Source organism: Corythoichthys intestinalis, chromosome 16 (genome assembly GCF_030265065.1).
Source record: "Corythoichthys intestinalis isolate RoL2023-P3 chromosome 16, ASM3026506v1, whole genome shotgun sequence".
NCBI classification, from domain to species: Eukaryota; Metazoa; Chordata; class Actinopteri; order Syngnathiformes; family Syngnathidae; genus Corythoichthys; species Corythoichthys intestinalis.
Genome location: NC_080410.1, coordinates 20,378,131 through 20,401,162, shown reverse-complemented (window position 1 = coordinate 20,401,162; position 23,032 = coordinate 20,378,131). Strand labels below are relative to the sequence as shown.

The 23,032-nt window shown below is 40.1% G+C and overlaps 1 protein-coding gene across 15 annotated transcripts in view; it reads left to right on the top strand.

Annotated features, from left to right (window-relative positions):
• Positions 1-14,598, top strand: part of cacna1aa (calcium channel, voltage-dependent, P/Q type, alpha 1A subunit, a) — a 142,520-nt gene extending 127,922 nt beyond the window's left edge. For 14 of the 15 annotated variants that reach the window (XM_057860514.1, XM_057860511.1, XM_057860515.1 and 11 more), the window contains 3 exons: positions 1,853-2,069; positions 3,380-3,639; positions 8,933-14,598. In XM_057860514.1, coding sequence (XP_057716497.1) covers positions 1,853-2,069; positions 3,380-3,639; positions 8,933-9,700 — 1,245 coding nt within the window. In that variant the 3' untranslated portion in view covers positions 9,701-14,598. The remainder of the gene's footprint in view (positions 1-1,852; positions 2,070-3,379; positions 3,640-8,932) is intronic. The other variant, XM_057860513.1, reaches the window with a different exon arrangement.
• Positions 14,599-23,032: the final 8,434 nt, after the last annotated feature.

Here is a 23,032-nt window from a genome sequence, read left to right as displayed (position 1 = left end):
TCCAGACCAGGACTAAGGTTGCGTGTAGGAACACGAGTGTAGGGAATAAGTGAATACCATAACTTTCACACTATAAGGCGCACCTGACTATAAGCTGCTACCCACCAAACGATATTTGTTCATAGATCGGCCGCATTGGACTATAAGCCGCAGCTGTCTTCATTGTATCATGGGATATTTACACCAAAAGATATTAACCGGTAACACTTTATTTGACAGCGGCATTATACCACTGTCATAAGACCAAATGAACCACCATGAAGCTTTGAACCTATTGGCTGCAAAGCTCCATTGCTTCAAGAAGCTTCATTTGGCCATCACTGCTCCCTTGGGGGAGAAAGTCAACCTCTGCTGCCACCTGCTGTCAACACTGTTGTTGTCCAATATGCCTCCTAGCATGCATAGCAGTGGTACAGATGTAAATTACAATCAAAATTCATGTTTGTGCTAATTATTTCTTCGGTTACTGTTCCAGTTGTTTCATTCATTGCTAGTTATGGTATTTGGTAACACTTTATTTGACAGTGGCGCCATAATACTGTCATTAGACAATCATAATTATGACATGATGCTGTCATGAGCATTAATGAATGCTTATAACAGATGTCATTTAGTGTTATTCGGCAAATGATCTCACTTTTGAATGGATGTAAAATATCTGAGCTGGACATAAATGGATTTAGTGACATAATTTGCTGGATGAAACTTAATGACACAAACATTCAGTAATGCCCATGATAGTGTCATGTCATAATTATGACGCCGCTGTCAAATAAAGTGTTACCTATAGACCCAAAATAATCAACAAATAAGCCGCACTGGACTATAAGCCGCAGGATTCAAAATGAAGGAAAAAAGTAGTGGCTTATAGTCCGAAAATTACGTTTATTATGTACACAATTCTTAAGTATGTTTAACTCACTTTCTACTTCCTAGAAGTGTCTTTGTCAGGTCTCCTATTACTGTTGTCCATGTAGTGTATTTTATATACCATTCCTTTAGGCAACTTACACACCACTGGCATTGTCCTGTTGTCTTGACTCACGGGTCAAGTAAGCATGGCTGGAGAAAAGCACGATGTATAGAGCAGGAATATTCCTGCAGCCTGGAATGTGCCATGTCCTGGGGGTTATAGGAATTGAGGATGGAGTAATGACGCAAGTCAGACTGACCCTTCGATGCCTTTGATTTTCTTTAAAACTTACAGAAGCATGAAAGGCATGGCTGTTTGCCATCATCTCTGATTTTCTTTGTATTCTTGAGATTTGAAGCATTCATACCCTCTGAGCTTTTCGGAGTATTATGAAGTAGCTTTATAGAATATTTCAAATAATGTAAGAGGGAAGTTGGAGCCAGTATGGTATTAAGGCAAATTTTATTTGTTTAACCCAAATCAACGCCAGATTATTCAAAATACTTAACATACACATTTTAAAAAACACGGTCATTTGAAATAGGAAATAAAAATGAAAACCCAAATTTTAAAAAAACCGAATGCACAAGGTAAACAATAAATATTCTAAAGGTAAAGGTAGTAGAGTACAGCAGGTTAGTGGTTAAGTTAAGAGTGCACTGTTGTAAAAAGTACTGTTTCTAGCCCAAATTTAAAGGAGCTGACAATTTCAGCACACCTCAGATTTTCCGATAATTTGTTCCACAGGTGAAGAGCATAATAGCATAATGCTGCTTGGTTCTTGGATCACACAATAAATCAGTTCCAGATGACCTGTTAAGTTTTAAAACAGATCCAAATTTAAAAACATACATAGTGCCAAGCATTAAAAAACAATGCATACTTCACCATTTAAACAAAAGGAATCTTCCAGCATGTCCCTACCTGTTTCTTCCACAGACCATCAGTGACAACAGCCCTATGAAACGCTCAGCCTCATCGTTAGGTCACAGCAGGTCAGGACGTGGCAGCAGAGAAAAAGGAGGCCAAGATGTCTACAACATGGAGCGTGTAATACCAGAGGAAGGTCGGGCTTCCAGGCACGGGCACAGGAGAAAAGAGCGCAGTCATCGTGCCTCAGAGAGGTCACTGTGTCGCTACACGGAGGCCGACGCAGGTTGGAGGCGTCAGAGACGCAAATACACATTTACTCACAGATATCATATTCTTCTAAGAGTACTGTATCAATTAAAGCTGTCCCGATCGATCGGCATCGGGTCCGATCACGTCATTTTCAAAGTATCGGAATCGGCAAAAAAAATATCGGACATGCCTTTTTTTTATTTATTTATTTTAATTAAATCGTTTTAGAATTGTATTTAACGTTACAGACAAAATGTCTTACACTCATCCAGAGTCTTTAGTTTTGGCTTAAAGTAGGGCTATCAAATTTATCACGTTAACGGCGTTTTTTTTTGGTTTTTTTTTAATCACATTAAAATATTTAACGCAATTAACGCATGTGCTGCACGACCCACTCACGCATTGTCGCGTTCAATCTATAATGGCGCCGTTTTACCTATATTTAGAGCTAAAAGGCAGCGTAAAATGAGTAGAGTGGATTTTGGCAGTCCTTGGAGCTTTTTTTTTTCAATTGGCTAAAGCCTTACAATCCCTCTTTCAACAATTAGAAATATCGTGAGAAGCAACGTGGTGAAGAAAGGTAGTAGTTAATCTTTTTCTTAACATCCTATGTTATTTCCTAACGCAGAGAAGATATATCAATTGGTGCCACTACGCACAGTCATGGTTGCACTTCCCATCATGCATTTGGGCAGAACAGTTAAATGGCTACAGTATCATTTACTGAAAGCTCAACAAATACACTAGATGGCAATATTTAGTCACAATATACAAAGTCACATTTATCCTTTAAGAATTACAAGTCTTTTTATCCGTGGATCCCTCTCACAGAAAGAATGTTAATAATGTAAATGCCATCTTGAGGATTTATTGTCATAATAAACAAATACAGTACTTATGTACTGTATGTTGAATGTATATATTCGTCTTGAGTATTTTTCATTTTTTTTCTTAATGCATTGCCAAAATGTATATGATCGGGAAAAATTATTGGGAATGATTGGAATTGAATCGGGAGCAAAAAAAAGCAATCAGATCGGGAAATATCGGGATCGGCAGATACACAAACTAAAATGATCGGATCGGGAGCAAAAAACATGATCGGAACAGCCCTAGTATCAATTCTGTTGCCCAAACAAACAATATCAATCAATTAATAATAATCAAAAATTATTTTGGATGCTTTTCCATTTTCCTCCCGAAATCAGAGCTTTTGCCATGGTTTCTGAAAGCAATTTAAAATGTTGACGTTTCACACATAAGTTGTCTTTTCCTCTTTTGGCTTTTCTGAGTGTTGTTGATATAGAATTATTAATCATTGCATTTTATCGGGTCTTGACACAGACACCCCATCTGGTGACCTGATGTCCAAAGACAGGGATCGGGACAGAGATCGAGGAAGGTCCAAAGACCGTAAGCACCATCACCATCATCACCACCACCACGGGTCCATTGACAAGGAACGCTACGCTCCGGAGCGAGGAGGCGAGTACGGCCGCAAGCATTCTCGTGACAGAGAGCCCGACAGGGAGAGGGAGCGAGAAAGGGACCCACGGTGGTCACGATCCCCCAGCGAGGGTCGAGACTGCATAACACACAGACAGGTGGGCTTCTCGATAATTTCATAATCACAGTTTGGATTTTATCATGCAAAGCACGGCAATGGCGGTGCATTGTAATTTGCTCACTATCTCAGTTGATACTCAAAAATATGCAAATCCAAGTAAAAATGTGATAATTTAATGTGTCATTTACTTGCGTTGGTATGTCAATACTCTCGCTAGTCCAATACAAGAGCTGCAGCAAAAACTTTGCAAAGATATCAATGTTTATCTTTGATTTTATGAGTTATTCATTTATTATTTATTTATTTATTTATTTATTTATTTATTTGTAATTCCTATAATGTAACATCTGATTTTTCTTGCCATAGATACCCTGAAATTATTCATTAATATTTTTATTATTTGATGACTGCTACAGCGCTTGTATTGGAAGATGCACGGAATGTGAATGCGCACTACACAGATATGAAATGATTCAACTGTGATTTATATGAACAATTCAACAAATATGCATACATTTAGTACTGTATATTTGTTCACTGGAATGCTGTATCCAAATTACTCTCATCCCTCCCTTTTCCTCCACTCCAACATAATTCATTATTTAGAAAAAAAAAAAAAAAGGTCAGTAGCACTCATGGCCTAATAACTCAAAACACCCGCAATTGTTCCCTAAACGGTCTTGTAGTCTAAGGCTACGTCTATACTAGGACAGAAAATTATTTTCTCAAGGGTATTTTGCCGACTATTTTTATACCTGTCCACACTTCATTTAAGGTGCATTTAAGCCCCCCCCCCCCCCTTCTGCAAGGTACGCCTGCATTTGCGCAAACTACGCATGCGTAGAAAGGAGAAGCCTCATGTGTTGCGCCATCGCCCACGCGGTTTACCTCTGAACCGGAAACTCACCGGCGGGAAATTTACTACACGGGGGTTGGGAACTCCATTTTGTGATCACTGTTTTTTCCGAACGAGTAAAGTGAGGGCACCCTCGGCCTTGATGAGCAGTCGCGAGTTGTGATTGAAATAAATCTTTAGAAAACAACGAAAGCCTGACATCGTTACTTGGGATGTTATAATCGATGCTCAGTTACGCTCTCACCACTTGGAAAATAACAGAAACATTTGGGCTGCGTTTCAATCGCGGTTTAAATGAGCCCTCGCTCACTTGCCCTAGCCACCGCCCCCCGGGGGAATCCCCGCCGCCATCTTAAGGGCCGTTCCAATTCCCAAAACAGCTACAGTGGGGAGAACAAGTATTTGATACACTGCCGATTTTGCTGGTTTTCCCACTTGCAAAGCATGTAGAGGTCTGTAATTTGTATCATAAGTTCTCTTCAACTGTGAGGGATGGAATCCAATACAAAAAAAAAAAAAAACAGAAAATCACATTGTATGATTTTTAAATAATAAATTTGCATTTAATTGCATGAAATAAGTATTTGATACATCACTAAAATCGAACTTAATATTTGCTACAGAAACCTTTGTTTGCTATTACAGATACAAAACGTTTCCTGTAGTCCTTGACAAGGTTTTCACACACTGCAGCAGGGATTTTGACCCACTCCTCCATGCAGATCTTCTCCAGAGCCTTCAGGTTTCGGGGCTGCTGCCAGGCAACACCGACTTTCAGCTCCCTGCATAGATTTTCTATCGGGTTCAGATCTGGTGACTGGCTAGGCCACTCCAGGACCTTAAGATGCTTCTTAAGGAGCCACTCCAGTTGCCTTGGCTGTGTGCGGTGGGTCGTTGTCATGCTGGAAGACCCAGCCACGACCCATCTTCAGGGCTCTCACTGAAGGAAGGAGGTTGTCAGCCAAGATCTGGCGATACATAGCCCCATCCATCCTCCCCTCAATACGGTGCAGTCGTCCTGTACCCTTGGCAGAGAAGTAGCCCCAAAAAATAATGTTTCCTCCTCCATGTTTCACGGTTGGGATGGTGTTCTTGGGGTTGTACTCATCCTTCTTTTTCCTCCAAACACGACAAGCCGAGTTTAGACCAAAAAGTTCAGTTTTGGTCTCATCCGACCACATGACCTTCTCCCTTTGCTCCTCTGAAACATCCAGATGATCAGTGGCAAACTTCAGACATGTCTGGACAAGCACTGGCTTCAGTAGCGGGACCTTGCATGCGCTGTAGGATTTTAATCCATGACGGCGTAATGTGTTTCCGATGGTTTTCTTCGAGACTGTAGTTCCAGCTCTCTTCAGGTCATTGACCAGGTCCTGTCGTGTAGTTCTGGGCTGATCCCTCACCTTCCTCATGATCAGTGATGCCCCACGAGGTGAGATCTTGCATGGAGCCCCAGAACGAGGCAGATTGACCGTCAACTTGAACTTCTTCCATTTTCTGATAATCGCTCCAACAGTTGTTACCTTCTCACCAAGCTGCTTGGTTATTTTCCTGTAGCCCATCCAAGCCTAGTGCAGGTCTATTATTTTATCCCTGATGTCCTTACACAGCTCTTTGGTCTTGGCCATTGTGGAGAGGTTGGAGTTTGTTTGTTTGAGCATGTGAACAGGTGTCTTATATACAGGTAACAAGTTCAAACAGGTCCAGTTACTTCCGGTAATGAGTGGAGAACAGGAGGGGTTCTTAAAAAAGAACTAAGAGCCGAAATATTTACTAGTTGGTAATGTATCAAATACTTATTTCATGCAGTTAAATACAAATTTATTATTTAAAAATTATACAATGTGATTTTCTGGATTTTTGTATTAGATTCGGTCCCTCACAGTTGAAGAGAACTTATGATACAAATTACAGACCTCTACATGGCTTGCAAGTGGGAAAACCAGCAAAATCGGCAGTGTATCAAATACTTGTTCTCCCCACTGTAAGTGAACTTGGTGAGATGGACCCTCAGAGGGCTCAGTGATCGAGTGAAAAATTGATGGTCACTCCGGTGCTCCCTGTATCCCACAATGAATTGCAGTGGTACATGGAAAATATGTCCATGCGGTGGTGATAATGAAGCTCAAATACCGTTGGCTGCTGTCTATTTACCACCAGAGAAGAAGAAAATGAATGGAGGAGCCAGCACGGTGTTTGAATGTGATACCAAACTGACTTTGGAATTGTAAAATTTATCTTTGTTGTTAATATATAAAAATTAAAAAAAAAAAAAAAAAAAAAATATGTGGCAGTTATGGCAGGACGTATGGAATCACAGGAGTGCCAAAATAAATACATAAATAAATAAAAAATAAAGAGAAATAAATGAATAAATAAATAGTAAAGTTACTTTTTTATTGACTTTCACTTTTGTCAGTACAAAAAAGGAAAAAACAATGACAATTTTTGTCATTGATGTTCCTATTATACTTGCCTTTTCTATTTTGCTATTAACAAAAGGAATGGTCTGTCAATCAAATGGCGTTGGGAAGGACTGAAACTAAACTTCAAATAGGTTAAATGTATTTGAACATTAAATCTGTTTACAGATTGTTAGGTATTGACAAAAAAAATAAATAATTAAAAGCCGAAATAAAATTTATATAAAACTAATAAATCTGATTCCCAGGTACCAACGTATTGCCATCAAGCGCGGAATACTTCTCTGGCTTATTGACATGAGTCACAGTATATTTTGTGCGATGTGGAATAATGGTGCCACCAGGGGGTGGCGAGGCCTGGCCACGGCTCCCCCCAATGAATTTGTTGGCTACCCCACTGGTCACCCCACTCGCCAGTATAATGTCAGATTGCAGTTGCTGCGGAACTCAAAATTTTGACTGGACTATTATGGACTACGTACATTAACACAATATAACAGTATACAAAATACAATATAACACCATCAACAAAAGTATATCAGAAGGTGTGTCTTGAAGTCTTTCTGGCTACTTTCTACAGGCCTGTTTAATACTACAACATAGTAAAAACCTGAAATTATGGCTTTTATTTTTTTCGTGTGCCACCCCAAGGTTTTAAGTGGCCCCATTTGGCCATCCTTATGAAGAATTTCTGGAGGCGCCACTGATTTGAAATAGGCAGTATAGCGCTACTCCCAACACCTTGTGGTTGTTTCATGATTTTCTTTCGCTCCCCCTCCGCCCACTTTCCCTCCACCCTCCAAGTGGCCTCAGTGTGACATCATCGCAAGTGCTGAGGGCAAGTGAGCGAGGGCAACTCAAACCGCGATTTGAACGCAGCCATGGTGTGGCGCAGCGTATATTTCCTGGAAGTGGAAACTGCAGGAGGGCTTGTGCATAAAAATGGCGCTCGTGTAAGTGGCGACAGTTTTGACAGGCAGAAATGTCATCAAAATGAAACTGATCTAGCGCCTCTGTGACTTGGGGTACCACACAGTTAATTTTTTGGGGTTTAATTTTCCTCTATGCATTTTTATATACTCCAGTTCGGCCAGCATTGTGATGGGAGGGGCCAGCCCCGCTGCTGTCTGATTGGAGACTATGAACTAATCCGCGATGGGAGGACCACAAATGGGAAGTTGGGCACCGAATTGAAGCATATTATTGCGACGTACGTTTGAAAGTTCTAGAAAAATGTGTGAATTCATGACCAGCTCATCAAAGCTTGTTCAAGTCGAACCAGCCCGCCTGTGGAAAAGAAAAAGGAGCAGGAATGCCAAGTCTGTGACTGTCCACCTCCATTGTTTACAATGCCATCATGTCGCACTAAAAGTGGCGATGGCACGCTCCATGATGTCACTTCCTTAGAATTTTTTGTACGAGGACAGCAGTCCATATTAACCTGTGGGTAATGTTCCCCGCCTAACTATCCGTGTAGCACCCAATCCGGATAAGTGGTATACTAGTGTGGACGACATGCTGTATAGTCTAACTAATTACACATTTAAGGCCATTATCCGTCCTAGTGTAGACGTAGCCTGAGTCAGTGGGCTACAAAGTCATGCGAATGTCAATGGAAAGAAGGACATTTATCATGTGTTAAGGAGGGTTTTTATAACTTGTTAAACTCTCATTTTTTAAAATGTACCACTCACAGAGTGCATGTAATGGAAAACTGCACAGTTTAAGATTTAAAACATATACGGTGTAAAATACTTGCATGTTTTGAAGTCATATTTATTCTGTTCCACAGTGGAAATTCCAGAATTCAACCCTTTTCCTTCTCTTGTTTTCTCTTCTTTGCATGGCATGTCTTTTCACCCACATCCCTTGCACTGATTCTTTCCGTTTCTACACTTGCATCACTTGTGCTTTTAATGTGCTTGTCTTTATGTGCTTTATGATGTTTCCTTTTCTCCTTTTGAATTCTTGCCTTTCATCCTTCACTATATGTCCTGTCGTTGGATTTGTGGTTCGTACTTTTTATTTGCTTTATTTCACTTTTCGTGTAGGGCAGTAGTTCGGTCAGTGGAAGTCCTGTTCCGTCAACCTCCGGGACTAGCACACCACGCCGAGGCCGACGTCAATTGCCTCAGACGCCCGCGACTCCACGTCCCCATATTACTTACTCCCCTGTAGTCCGTAAGGCCATGCCGTCACAACCTGCGGGGCCACCGGGGCGAGCGCCGGCCCCGGTGCCCCGCCGATTATCTCCTGATGCCCCTCAAGGTCAAGTTCCTCTCTCTGGAGTGACGCCGGCCCACCACGGTGTGCCCCGCCAGGGTCATCACCCCCCACTACGCTGGGCGGACGCAGATGGCGGATCTATAGAAGGGGACGGCTGCTTTTACAACCAAAACTACGTGCCCCACCAAGAACCACCTGCCCATGACCCAGTCAGCAACCCCCACCCACACCCCTTGGCCAGCCACCCGCTGCCACCTCCTCCTCAACCGCAACCTCGCAACCTGCACCCTGTTAATAATCCCCATCCTCACCCCTTGCCACCACACCCCCAGCCAAACCGTACCTCACCAAGGACTGTCCACCACGTGCCACCTTCCACCACTCCCTTGACCGGGCCCCATCAGGTCCAAGTGCAACCCCCTGTCCAGCGTCGCCTACCCAACGGTTACCGCTCTTCATCACCTTCCACACATCTCCATGGACCCCAACATAGTGGGCCTCACAAGGTCCCACCCCCAGGGGGACACCCTCGAGGGCCCCGCAAGGGTCTGCATGAACCCTATTGTGACAAGGAGCAGGACGACTGGTGCTAGCCTTGGGGGATCGGGGAGGGATGTAAGGAAGAACAGCAGTGCAGTATGTGGACTGACACGACATCAGCCTCTTTCACTCTCTCTATCATCCTTGGAATGTGCCGGAAATGCCGGGCTTGACGAGGATGAATGAATAAAACAAGAATGCTCAGGCACGAATAGCGAGATATATTAGAAGAAAAAAAATATACAGATAGAGGTACCAAATGTGCATTGGTGTTACATTCATCAATTGACAAATTGCAACTTTAAAGGATGCAAATTAGGAGAGGGTGATCTTAAATTCTGCCTCTGATCAAGAGCTACAGCCACTTACAAGATGTCAAGAGTTGCGACTCAAAAAAAAAAAAGACTTTACAGTCAGAAACAAAACCCTTTTTTTTTTTGCTTCCTAGAGCTAACTTGAATTGTATTAGCTTGAAAGGAAGTCAAATCCAGACAAACCTAGTCACCTATTGAATATTGATGAGTTTTATCATCTTTGTTTTTAAGTGAGAACTAAACTGACGACGAGTCCGCCGCCTGTATGAGGCTGTAAGTGTGGGTGTCAACTCGGGAAGGATGGAACCCGAGAATGTTTACCCTTATTTGTGGTGGTTACCCTCCACCCAGAAACAGAATATTCCCACCATCCTATGCCGTGATGAAGAAAAACAAAAGTGATGATGGGTTTAACCGCCAAACCCGTTTTCTGCAGAATTTCTTCTCTTACTGCAGCTGTTTCTTCTTCCGCTTCTTCTTCAAAACACTCAAGCTTGAATCTTCTTTTGCAACCCCGCACAGCTTTTTTAAGACTCGTAAACCCTGTGTGATCCTGCATGAATGATTAAAAAAAGTTACTACTAGCAACAATGAGAATCTACTGTATGTAAGGGGGAGGGACATTTTTCTTCCTGTTGTAGCCTGTAGGTTTACAATATTACCTTTCAGTTTCTCTCTCGTTCTCCCCCTTTTTGACATTCCTCTATTTATAAGATCATTCACTTAAAGAGTCAACCAGAAAAGTCGTGTGTCATTGTAAGTGAGGGGGGAAAAAAAGACTTTTTGCTTGCGTGTCTCTATGTTGTGTGCCAAATGCCTGCCACTCATACAGATGGAAATGCACTTTTTTCTTCTGAACTTTTCTAACAATGGTGATAATCTTATTATGATAAACTGGCAAGCAGGGTAAAGTGGATCTGGCAGCATTCCTCCTTATTGGTAACTTTTCTGAGCTCTTCCAGATATCCTAGAAAGAAACAGGTGGACAGAAAGGTGGAGAATGGGGAGAAATGTGTTTTCTTTGACCATACAAGAAAAGAGTCATGTGGAACATGAGATGGATGGCCATATTTTGCTCACCACTTTTCGGACCATGAGGTATGGTGCACTTCAGATGCTTAACTTTTAAGTTTGAAGCTACACTGGAACCTCCAAGTTGAATACGATCAGTTCTGTAATTTTATATTCGTTTGCATATAACAAGACACCTAAGACAAGCAAACAACAACAGTAAAGTCAACAATAAGGTCTCCTGTATTTACCTCTCAGCATGTGATTGTTGGCCAAATGTTATTAAAGATCTGGAGAAGCACTGCGGCAAAAAGGAGACTGTGGCGTATAATACATCATAACAATTGGGGAGACTTATCAGTGTATGTGTCATTTCTGCTGTTTTTCAGTCATAGTAGTATACCACAACTAGTTCTACTTGCATCCTTAAAGGTATCCATTGATAGAAAGACTTGTAGTTTTTAAAAGATAAACATTATGAGTTAAAATATTTTTATATTAAAACCCCTCTTGATGTCTTCGTTTTTAATACAATTTGTAAAATTACCTTAACTAGTAGGTGACCATTGTTGTTGACGTCGCAGGGCGGTGACGTATCTTGTTTACGCTGCCGGGCTTCCAGAGTATGACTCTAGCGACATACACTACCGTTCAAAAGTTTGGGGTCTAAAAGATCAAAAGTTTGGGGTCTAAGAGTTTAAGGTCACTTAGACCTCAAACTTTTGAACGGTAGTGTAAACATGTCATCTGTTCAACCATTTCAATTTGAACCCGAGAGGAACATTAATGAGCATGACAGCACTGTCGATATTTCACAAAACAATCTGCAAAAGTTAAATGAACAGGAAAGACGGGATGAGATGAGACGAGAGTATGACAAAACCGGTGTTCTGCCAAAATGTGCTACACACATCGACAAGAGGCAAATTTGACACCCAAAGTACTATACCATGCACTTTTAGCTTGTTTTTTTTAGATGCATACGGACAGAACATACTAAAGATGCCTTAAGAAAATACTTAAACACTGTAGTATCAAATAAGAGTGGTTTAAATACGCTACGTGACTAATGTGGTCAACAGATCAACAATCTGCTTCAAAGCTTACACAAGAAAACACAATGCATAAAAGTATGAGAAGGAAACACATGCAAAAAGTATTTTGAGGCAATGAAAAGGTAATAAAAGACTCAATAAAGACACAAATTGTGAGTACTCACCGCTTTTAACCAATGAATGCATGTGTTGTATGCCTCGCCACATAGAAGGAATTATAGAACACCGGTAGTGTTCGTCATGTGACAATGAAAAACTGTGTTATCAGCCCGAGCGTCCATTGCGCGCATAAAACATGGCGCCCTGCGTCGGTCAAAACATGTATTGAATATTATATTTTTAACTCAATGGCAATATTTTATGTGTTTCTAATAACATATTTTATTAAAAGAGAACAGTTGTGGCTTATTAGAGCCTACAAGTCTTTAAATCCAAGGTTCCCTCTAATGTTGACTTAGCCAACTGCATGGCTACTTTGAATAAGAGACAAAGCAGACAAAGATATATCTTAATTCCTAGCTTAATTGACACTTACCTTTTGACATTTATCTTCCCTTATTTATCGAGAAAAAAATTTAATTGCAAACTTTAGAATGTTGGATTTTGGAGGTTCCTCTGTTTTTCAAACTTTGACAATTTGTGAGAGCGCGGTGCCGAACCAAGCCTTCATAGGGCCTTAAGCAGTGTTTGATTGTTGCCGCCCCTTCTCAAAAGTCACTATTCGCTTATTTTCTTCCATTTAATTTCAGTTATCATTTGGACAGATATGAGGCCATCAGCATTTGACAGTTTAGGTTTATCAGTTTATTGCCAATTGACATTTGAGCAAAGTTAAATTGTCACTTGGCCAGATGTTTTCCAGCCTGGCTCCTGCCTGTAATATACCTCAAACGATATAAAAACACAAAGTGTATAGTGACTTTAGATAAAATCTGTTTCATTATTTATTTATTTATTTAGTCCTCTTAACTTTATGCCCCCCTCCCAAGCAGATGCTTGATTAGTTGATGCCCCTGCCAGCTCTGATCAAGACGCTGTTTCAAATATTCTTTTCATTTTCCCAATGCCCATCTTGGCAGTTCCACCTGTGACCTTCACGATAGCGTGCCGCTGCCTTCACTTGTAACTCTTAGAGCTCAGATGGTTTCTTGATCTATATCTGCCATTACTACAGGCTGCTTCTCGTCTGTTTTAACCCACACAGACAAGCCCACTCAAGGTCAGTTGGCTGCTGAGCTTTGATATGGTCCAAGAAAACAAAACAAAAAAAATACACTTTGTATCACTCACGTGTATATATGGAATTTCTTTCTGTGCCTCGAACTAACATATTTCACAATCACCATTGTCAACATTCTTGGCGTTAAATGTACATGTAACTGTTGTTTTCTGTTTTAAGTTGACGCCGATCAAATAGTGACCACAGAATGCACACACAAAATAAAAGAAGCAAAGGGGAAAATATAAAAAAAAAAAAAAAAGAAAAGAAAAGAAAAAAGGGGAAAAGACCAACCTAGCAGTGTCTTTCCAACCTCAGCGGAATGTCACGGACAAGTATTTTTCCACAACACTTTAGAATGAGATAGCACACAAGGTATGTAGCGAATACTTGTGGTGTCTGGTTGTGTGCGTGTGTTTGTGCGTGTGACATTTTCCCCCTTTTCTTTTGGTCTAAAAAAGAAAATGTGTAAGTGTGTTTGTGCTACTTTCTTTTGCTGTTTGTACAGCACAAGCCTTGACCTCCCCTGTTGATTGTGGAGGCAAATTTCTTTTGAGTGGAAACCTGAAAAATATAATGATGCGTGTACGCATGAGTCAATATGAATGGTACGCAAAAAAGCTCTGATCACTCACCCTCCTTTTTTTTCTTGGTCTATGCTGCAGTGAAATCCACACTAACTATTCACACTAAGTCTGCAAACAATGTAAAGCCGCAAATAAGAAGAAAATCGGTTTTTTTTTTCTTTTTTTTTCTTTTCTTTTTTTTTTTTAGAAAAAATAATGTTTAAAAACCAAAAAAAGTTTAAATAATATCTAGTTCAAGAACTGCATGTGCTATGTGCATGCCACACTGTGGGTTAACAGTCATCTTCAGGACATAAAAGAAAAACAGACTAATAAATCCATAGATATTAAAAAAAAGATATATAGATAGATGTTTTTAAAAGCAACCTTTTTTCCTTCTATTTTTGAGAACAAAAAAATATTACAAAAAGGACCAAAAAAAAAAGATAAATAAGGGGATCAAAACACAAAAGAGACTGGTGAGTCTTTCTTTTTCTGTGACATGGGCTTAAGGCACAACACAATTGAACGTTGAAGACACCACAGATATTGGTGGGGGGAAATGTAAACGGAGAAAAGAAGTGCAGATTCAATGATGTGTTTTGTCGATATAACTACTGGCTGTTGGAACCTCTGATCTCTCACTCACGCTGTCCTTTTCTCTCTTTCACTCTCTTATCACTCTCGACCTGTCTCACCACAATTTCTACCAGTGCATTTTGTAATTCCAAACAGAACTCTTCCTAAAGAACAAAAAAATAAATTTAAAAAAACTGAGAGAATGCACACTGGATTGTCTGGCAGTCATTTCTGAGTCACAACTCTGTTTGCATTTTTTTTTTTTTTACTTTATAACCCAAATCTATTTCAGCCTTGCCGTGTGTATTTAGCATTTTCTGTTTGCATGCATTACTGTGAGTTCTCTGGTTTATCCCTACATGTAAATATCTTGACTATTAAGTTAATTCAAGTCTTCTATAGACCCTACCCACCGACGTCACAAAATCACGTGATCGCTGTATTGTTCCGCCCCCTTGTCCGTCATTTTGTGTCTGTATTATCAATGGTCTCAATTGATCGAGCAATTTATAATGCATTTCATGGAAGACCCGGTGCTTTCAGATGCCGTAAACTCACTGGATGCGTTGCATAAAAGGCGTTATGTGGAAAAGCTTCAGTTTATCCATTCGCCAGATCCATATTTGATGCCTAAATCGATGTTTTTCGACCCGCTGTCTTCGCCTTATTTGCCTGACATCTGCTAGCTACCCTGATATTTACAACTATCTTGTCCACACAAAATCAGCCTATTCTCACGAAAGTTTGAAAAACTTTAAGAGCTTGGAGGCTTATAAATACTTCGTTGCTGGTTGGGTGAAACAGGTCCTCGTCCACGAAAATTCGGCAGGTATCTATCTTGTACTTGGAAAGGTGAGTTACGAAATTTTCAGTTCTAAATCTTTTGTTCTTGCTAATATCCACTGTCAAGTCTAATGTATTTCATGTCATTTGTCAATGGAGCTAGGGCTTTTAATGTTTATATGGTTTAGCGATAGCACTCTCACTACATACATACGTGTATGTTGTCGGCGATTAGCCTAGCAATGATCTTAATTGTGGTTGTCAGCCCAAAACCCACTAAATATATATTAAGTGCATCTTACCAGATATAAAATGACTACTACACAATCTGTGGTAATCGTTTGGAGCCCAGTTTTCTCGTCGAATTGCAGCAGCCCATCTCGCTCTCTCCTCTCCGGGTCTCTCGGAATCCGGTAGAACTTCAAGTCTCTCCGTCTATCTTCTCTGTTATTGCAACCGACCGCCACACACGCCTTCACAATTTTGATTATTAATGTTAACGAGCAGAAAAACACGCCGTGTATAGGAGGAATGTACGTAGCCGTAACAGGTAAACACGATGTGTTGACGGACAATTGGGCGGCACCGGTCAGGAGGGCGGAGTTGTGACGTCACGTGGGTAGGGTCTATAGTTGCAAACATTTGTCAACTGGCAACCAAGTACCCTGTCTTTCAACCTGTGGACAATTTAAGAGTTTTCTATGACAGACATATTTTTGGAATGTGGTAGGAAGCCAGAGTACCCAGAAAAAAACACAGGTAAAGTGTTATATATCCATCCATGCACCAACCTTTTATATTATTGAATTTGTTGTCATTATATATAAAATATATGTATAAAAAGGACCAAAAGTAAAAATATCACCCTCTAAAGGTCTCATAAGTCCACTATTACTAAATTAAAACTAGGCTGAACCATCATTATGAATGGGGGTCTGATTATTAGTGTCTATGTACACACACACATACAGTGGGGCAAATAAGTATTTAATCAACCACTAATTGCGCAAGTTCTCCCACTTGAAAAATTAGAGAGGCCTGTAATTGTCAACATGGGTAAACCTCAACCATGAGAGACAGAATGTGGAAAGAAAAACAGAAAATCACATTGTTTGATTTTTAAAGAATTTATTTGCAAATCATGGTGGAAAATAAGTATTTGGCCAATACCAAAAGTTCATCTCAATAATTTGTTATGTTCCCTTTGTTGGCAATAACGGAGTCCAAACGTTTCGCGTAACTCTTCACAAGCTTTTCACACACTGTTGCTGGTATTTTGACCCATTCCTCCATGCAGATTTCCTCTATAGCAGTGATGTTTTGGGGCTTTCGTTGGGCAACACGGACTTTCAACTCCCTCCACAGATTTTTTATGGGGTTGAGATCTGGAGACTAGCTAGGCCACTCCAGGACCTTGAAATGCTTCTTACGAAGCCACTCCTTTGATGCCCTGGCGGTGGGGTTGGGATCATTGTCATGCTGAAAGACCCAGCCACACCTCATCTTCAATGCCCATGCTGATGGAAGGAGATTTTCATTCATTCTTTCCTTTACAAAGATCAGTCGTCCTGGTCCCTATGCAGAAAAACAGCCCCAAAGCATGATGTTTCCACCCCCATGCTTCACAGTGGGTATGGTGCAATTCAGTATTCTTTTTCCTCCAAACACGAGAACCTGTCTTTCTACCAAAAAGTTCTTTTTTGGTTTCATCTGACCATAACACATTCTCCCACTCCTCTTCTGGATCGTCCAAATGCTCTCTAGCGAACGGCAGACGGGCCTGGACGTGTACTTTCTTCACCAGGGGGACACGTCTGGCAGTGCAGGATTCCCTGGCGGCGCATTGTGTTACTGATAGTAGCCTTTGCTACTGTGGTCCCAGCTCTCTGTAGGTCATTCACTAGGTCCCCCTGTGTGGTTCTGGGATTTTTGCTCACTGTTCTTGTTATCATTTTGACGCCACGGGGTGAGGAGGGAGTTGAAAGTCCATGTTGCCCAACAACAGCCCCAAAACATCACTGCTCTAGGGGAGATCTGCATGGAGGAATGGGCCAAAATACCAGCAACTGTGTGTGAGAAGCTTGTAAAGAGTTACGGAAAACGTTTAGGCCCCGTTATTGCCAACAAAGGGTACATAACAAAGTATTGAGATTAACTTTTGGTATTGACCAAATACTTATTTTTCACCATGATTTGCAAATAAATTCTTTACAAATCAAACATTGTGATTTTCTGTGTTTTTTCCACATTCTGTCTCTCATGGTTGAGGTTTACCCATGTTGACAATTACAGGCCTCTCTAAGGCTACGTTCATACTACAGGTCTTAATGCACGAATCCGATTTTTTCGTGTTTTTCCGACTCGAGTGAGGCATTAACTTGACGGTCTGAACGTGACAAGTCGCATAGAACGGGACCATTTCAAATCCGATCTGGGTCACTTTCGTATGTGGTCTAAATCCGATCTGGGCCACATTTTTCCAGACTGTCGCGGCGGTCTGTACTCTCCAGTCCCGCAAATCGGATTTAATGCAGCAATTACGTCATCAAATAGCGAGAGAGTCGTTACCGTAGCGATGCACCTGTGCGTTATTAGCGCCTAGCTTGCAGTGAACACGGCTTTTGAGGAAGAGCTGAGCTTGACAACAGTCATAAAAAATAAAAATGGGTTGAGGATAAGCCTGAGAATGCTCAGTTTTCTCTCTGTTCCAAGTGAGCAATATTTCAACATTGCCTCCACGGCCGAGAGTCGGGACAAACTGCCCGTATGTGTGTGTGACGTGCACGGACAGTGCGTGCATGCTATCGATCCATATAAACTTTGAATATTTGCCTAAACGGGGATTATTTATGTCTGTTATTTGTGTCCACCTTTTGAAAAGCAAAATATGATATCCCTGGAATGACGGATGACGTCTGTCATTTGTTTTGATGGTTCTGCGCATGCGGGTCTTCTTGCTTAGCGGGTGTCGGACTGCGAATTAGTGTGCATGCGTAATACTTGAACGGTCTCAATGGATAAAGGCAGTCTGAACGGGCACGCCAAAAAAAAACGGATATGACAAAAAATCGGATTCGTGCATTAAGACCTGTAGTATGAACGTAGCCTAATATTTTCAAGTGCTAGAACTTGCACAATTAGTGGTTGACTAAATACTTATTTACCCCACTGTATACAGTATGTAGTATCAATATAATACAAGGGCATAGGTTTGCATAGGGACGGTGGGAACATAACACTACAAACTTTTCAGGATGCTGAAATTTTCCCCACCAACTTTTAAGCAATTTATTAATTCATTTTTATTTTATGTATGTGGTCTTAAAGCAGCCCAAAGGAGCTTTAATTTTCTTTTGAGTTTGGCTAAAGCTGTAGGAAGGCTCCATTTTTATGTTTTTTTTTGTTATTCCCTGACTAAGAAGTTTTTTGTTATATTTAATGTATTTAGACAGACAATTTTGAGAGGCATCAAGAGAAATGTTTATTTTTTGCATTCCTGGATTCTTATGAGATGATTACCAAGTTTGTATTTCTTGTGTATGTTAATATAATTTGTGTTCAAATAATGCAATTTAAATTTACTGATAAAATCCAGATATTCTGGAAGTTTTCAAAATGTTTCTTTAGTAGTTTTCGAAAACAAAGGTTTGAATCGAACAGTGTATCATCTGAACCAATACATATTCACTGCAAAACCCAACCTCCTTAAAAATGATTAAGAAAAAAAAAGAAAAATCTACTACAGTGGTACCTCTACATACGATCACTTCGACACACGATCTTTTCGACATCCGACGTAAAATTTGAGCCGCCATTTGTTTCTACATCCGACGAGTTGCTCGAAATACGACGACATGACAGCACTGCAAACGAACGCACGGTGGATTTTCTTGTGTGAGAAATCAACACAGTTTTCAAAAAAAGTTGATACAGTTGGAGAAACAAGGAAAAAAGTGATGCTTACCTTTGAAATGAAGATGCAAGTTATAGAAAAATATGAGCTTGGTGTGCGTGTCCCTGAACTGGCTCAACAATACAGCTCCATGGTCCTCTTCCGACCACCGTTCGCCACTATTTATAAGTTAAGGTGACAATTATTATTGTGGTAACATTGCCAAGGAAATCGCCAGCTTCGTCACGTTTTTATCATTTATTTAAGAACTTATCCAACACAAAACGCCCATAGGGAATGGGACGTACTACGTCATTGTTTGGACCCGCCTCCATGCTGGCAATATAATTCACTTCCGGGCCGGCAGAGTCAATGCGGATTGTAACGTGTGGTAGTGCTAAGCTAACTCTTTCGGTGTTTTAGAAAGAAAATATGGGTGCTTATTGTTGCGTTACCGGGTGCAACAGCGTCTCCTACGACAAAAAAAGGGGTTTGGAAAAATGGACTCACTTTTCACCGTTTTCCTGCATGGAGGACCAAATATCAGATCACGAAGGTACGACGGATGGCTGGATTGCAGCGGTTCGTCGGAAAAGCATTTCTTATGATCATATTTCTGCTGGAATGAGAGTGTATTCCCCTCATCTCTACTCTTGTAAGTTGAACGATTTATCCGTTTTGGTTTCAATACGTTTTTTGTTTTTTTCTTTACTGTTGTGTAAATCTGCCTCGGTAGCAATGCTAACATTCTCCTCCTCCTCACCTACCTGTTGTGTTACTAGGAAAACCTGCATATGAAATGCTGACAACACATCCCGATTGGTCACCATATCTCTTCTTGGGTTATTCTGAGGTCAAGCGCACCACATCGGAGCGTTATGAGAGGTTGGAAAGGCGAAGAGTGCACGCTGAAACTTCAGTTTGCTCTGCTCTTACAAACACGATCCCAAGTGTTGTTGTGAAAAGTCAATAAAATATGAATACCAAAACATGACTTGAACAACTTCTTGACAAACTATAACTGCTTGTTGTTTACTTCAGGTCTTCATAATAAACAGGTGTAATAATTACAAAGTCAGGTGACTTAATTTTGTTATTCTATTTGGAATATGCATTGACAATTTTTGGACAGTGTTGTAGACAAGAACTGGGACTGATAAGTTGCAATAGATTTATTTCAAGTAATGCAATTTCTCCAACACGATATTTGAATTGACAGTTTAAAATCTTTAAATTAGTGCAAACAAGGCCCACCCTCTGACGGTGGCAGCAAATATTATATAATTATAAGTAATACACAAATACAAGATCACAATAAACGTGTCTTTGTCAAAGCAGTTTAAAACACTATTTACTGGCCTTGGGTAAATTGCCAGACAGGATAAATATGTGCTTTAAAGTTCTTGCATTTCCATTTTAAGTATTGCAAGTACTAGTCTCCAACACAGTATTTGAACTGACAGTTTAAAATCATTTTAGTACAAAATGGCCCACACTCTGGCAGGGGGCAGCAAATATTATAATACATAATACATTATAAAAAGCTATATACTATATAAATACAAGATCACAACAAAACCTGTATTTTTCAAAGCAGTTAAAAAACATCCAGTGGCCTTAGGTAAATAAACGTGTATAAATATGTACTTTACAGTTCTTGCATTTCTATTTTAGGTATTGCAACTTTTCCAACAGTATTTGAATTGACAGTCTAAAGTCTACATTATTGCAAATAAGAATATTATAAATTAAAAAAAATAATAGAATATATAAATTCAACATTACAATGAAACGTGTCTTTGTCAAAGTGGTTAAAAAAAACGGGAAGGGCAGACCCAGATGGCGTCTGCTGCAGGGGCTTGTTTGAGTCCGACACAGGACAAATGGAACCACTCCATTGAACAAATTTTCTTTGTCAAATGATCCAAGAAGAGAGATGGTGACCAATCGGGATGTGTTGTCAGCAGGTTTACCTAGGAACACAACAGGTAGGTGAGTCGTAGTAGGCGAGCATTGCTACCGAGGCAGATTTACACAACGGTGTAAAAAAACAAAAACGTATTGAAACCAAAAGTGGATAAATCGTTCAATTTACAAGAGTAGAGATGACAGGAACACACTCTCATTCCAGCAGAAATATGATCATAAGAAATGCTTTTCCGACGAACCGCTGCAATCCAGCCATCCGTCGTACCTTCGTGATCTGATATTTGGTCCTCCATGCAGGAAAACGGTGAAAAGTGAGTCCATTTTTCCTCACCCCTTTTTTTGTCGTAGGAGACGCTGTTGCACCCGGTAACGCAACAATAAAGCACCCATATTTTCTTTCTAAAACACCGAAAGAGTTAGCTTAGCACTATCACACGTTACAATCCGCATTGACTCTGCCGGCCCGGAAGTGAATTATATTGCCAGCATGGAGGCGGGTCCAAACAATGACGTAGTACGTCCCATTCCCTATTGTCTTAAGCAGTTGACTGCTCTCAAGAAAACGAAAGTATTATCTCTACCGCACCGACCTATCTCACCGTGACGTCAGCTTCGCGGTGCGTTCAGGGACAGTAAAAAGTGTCCGCCATATTAGAATCCAATTCGTTACATTATTTACAGGAATAATTATTAATTATTCTTCTTATTATTATATTATTCTGACTTATTTATTTATAACTTATTTGTTTTTCTATGTTTAATTGCCATTTGTAACAGTGCCAGCAGTATTTATTAAGAATTTAGTGTATGTTTTTAGGCTTTGGAACGAATTAATGGAATTATAATGTATTCCTATGGGAAAATCCTGCTCGACATACGACCATTTCGACTTACAAACAAGGTCCTGGAACTAATTAAATTCGTATGTAGAGGTACCACTGTACTTTCAGTGTAAATCTACTAGAAATAAGTGAAATTATCTGCCAGTGCTTCAAGTAAATTTGACTAAGATATCTTGAAATAAGGAACATAGCTAGCTGAAAATAAGCTTAACAGACATTTTAGACAAAAGGTTTGTACATTTAATCTTGAAAAAAACTTGCTGGTCAGAAATGTTCTTAATTCAAGAATAGATATTGTTCAAAACATTATTTGAAAGCATTTTCTTCTTTATCAAGGTGAAAAATGACAAACTTTTAGATGTATGGGCGTAATAAGAACAATTAGTAATATTTACTAAAAGTAGAAGAATCTGACACATTAATGTTAACTAGCCTTTTACACTCAAAACAAGATGAAGAAAATTATTCGATTAGATTTAAGAAAAATTATCAGATTAAGACGTTATACTGTAAATTTGCAATGTGAATGTTAGTCAAAACAGATTTATTTTGCATTAATCATTTAGCCTATCAATTAATTAGGTTGTTATTGGTGAGAAATGTATCCCTGACCTCTGTTCACCCAATCTGTCTGTTTTCATTAATGTCTTGTCCCCAACAAAAAGTGTATATAAAGGTTATGCTGTTTTATCGTCCTTAACAATATTGAGAGCAAATTTACCCCTGAAGACAGTACACAAGAAAGCCCGCAAACAGTTAGCTGACGACATGTCAACAAAGCACATGGATTACTGGAACCATGTCCTATGGTCTGATGAGACAGGCGGGCTATCTTCAGAAGAGGCTACCTCCGAGGGCGACAGCCATGCACACCAATTTGATGTAGAGTGCGGCGTATGGTCTGAGCACTAACAGGCTGACCCCCCACCTCTTCAATCTCTGCAGCAATGCTGACAGCACTCCTGTAATGAGTCACATGACATTTTGGAGGGAAAATGACAAGCAGTACTCAATTTGGACATTTAGTGATGTATGTAGTTTCCATGTGGTGTACTCACTTTTGTTGCCAGGGGTTCAGATATTAATGGCTATATTTTGAGTTATTTTGAGGGGAAAGTTAATTCTATTATATAAGCTGCACACAGACTACTTTTCATTGTGTCAAAGTGTCATTTTGTCAGTGTTGTCCCATGAA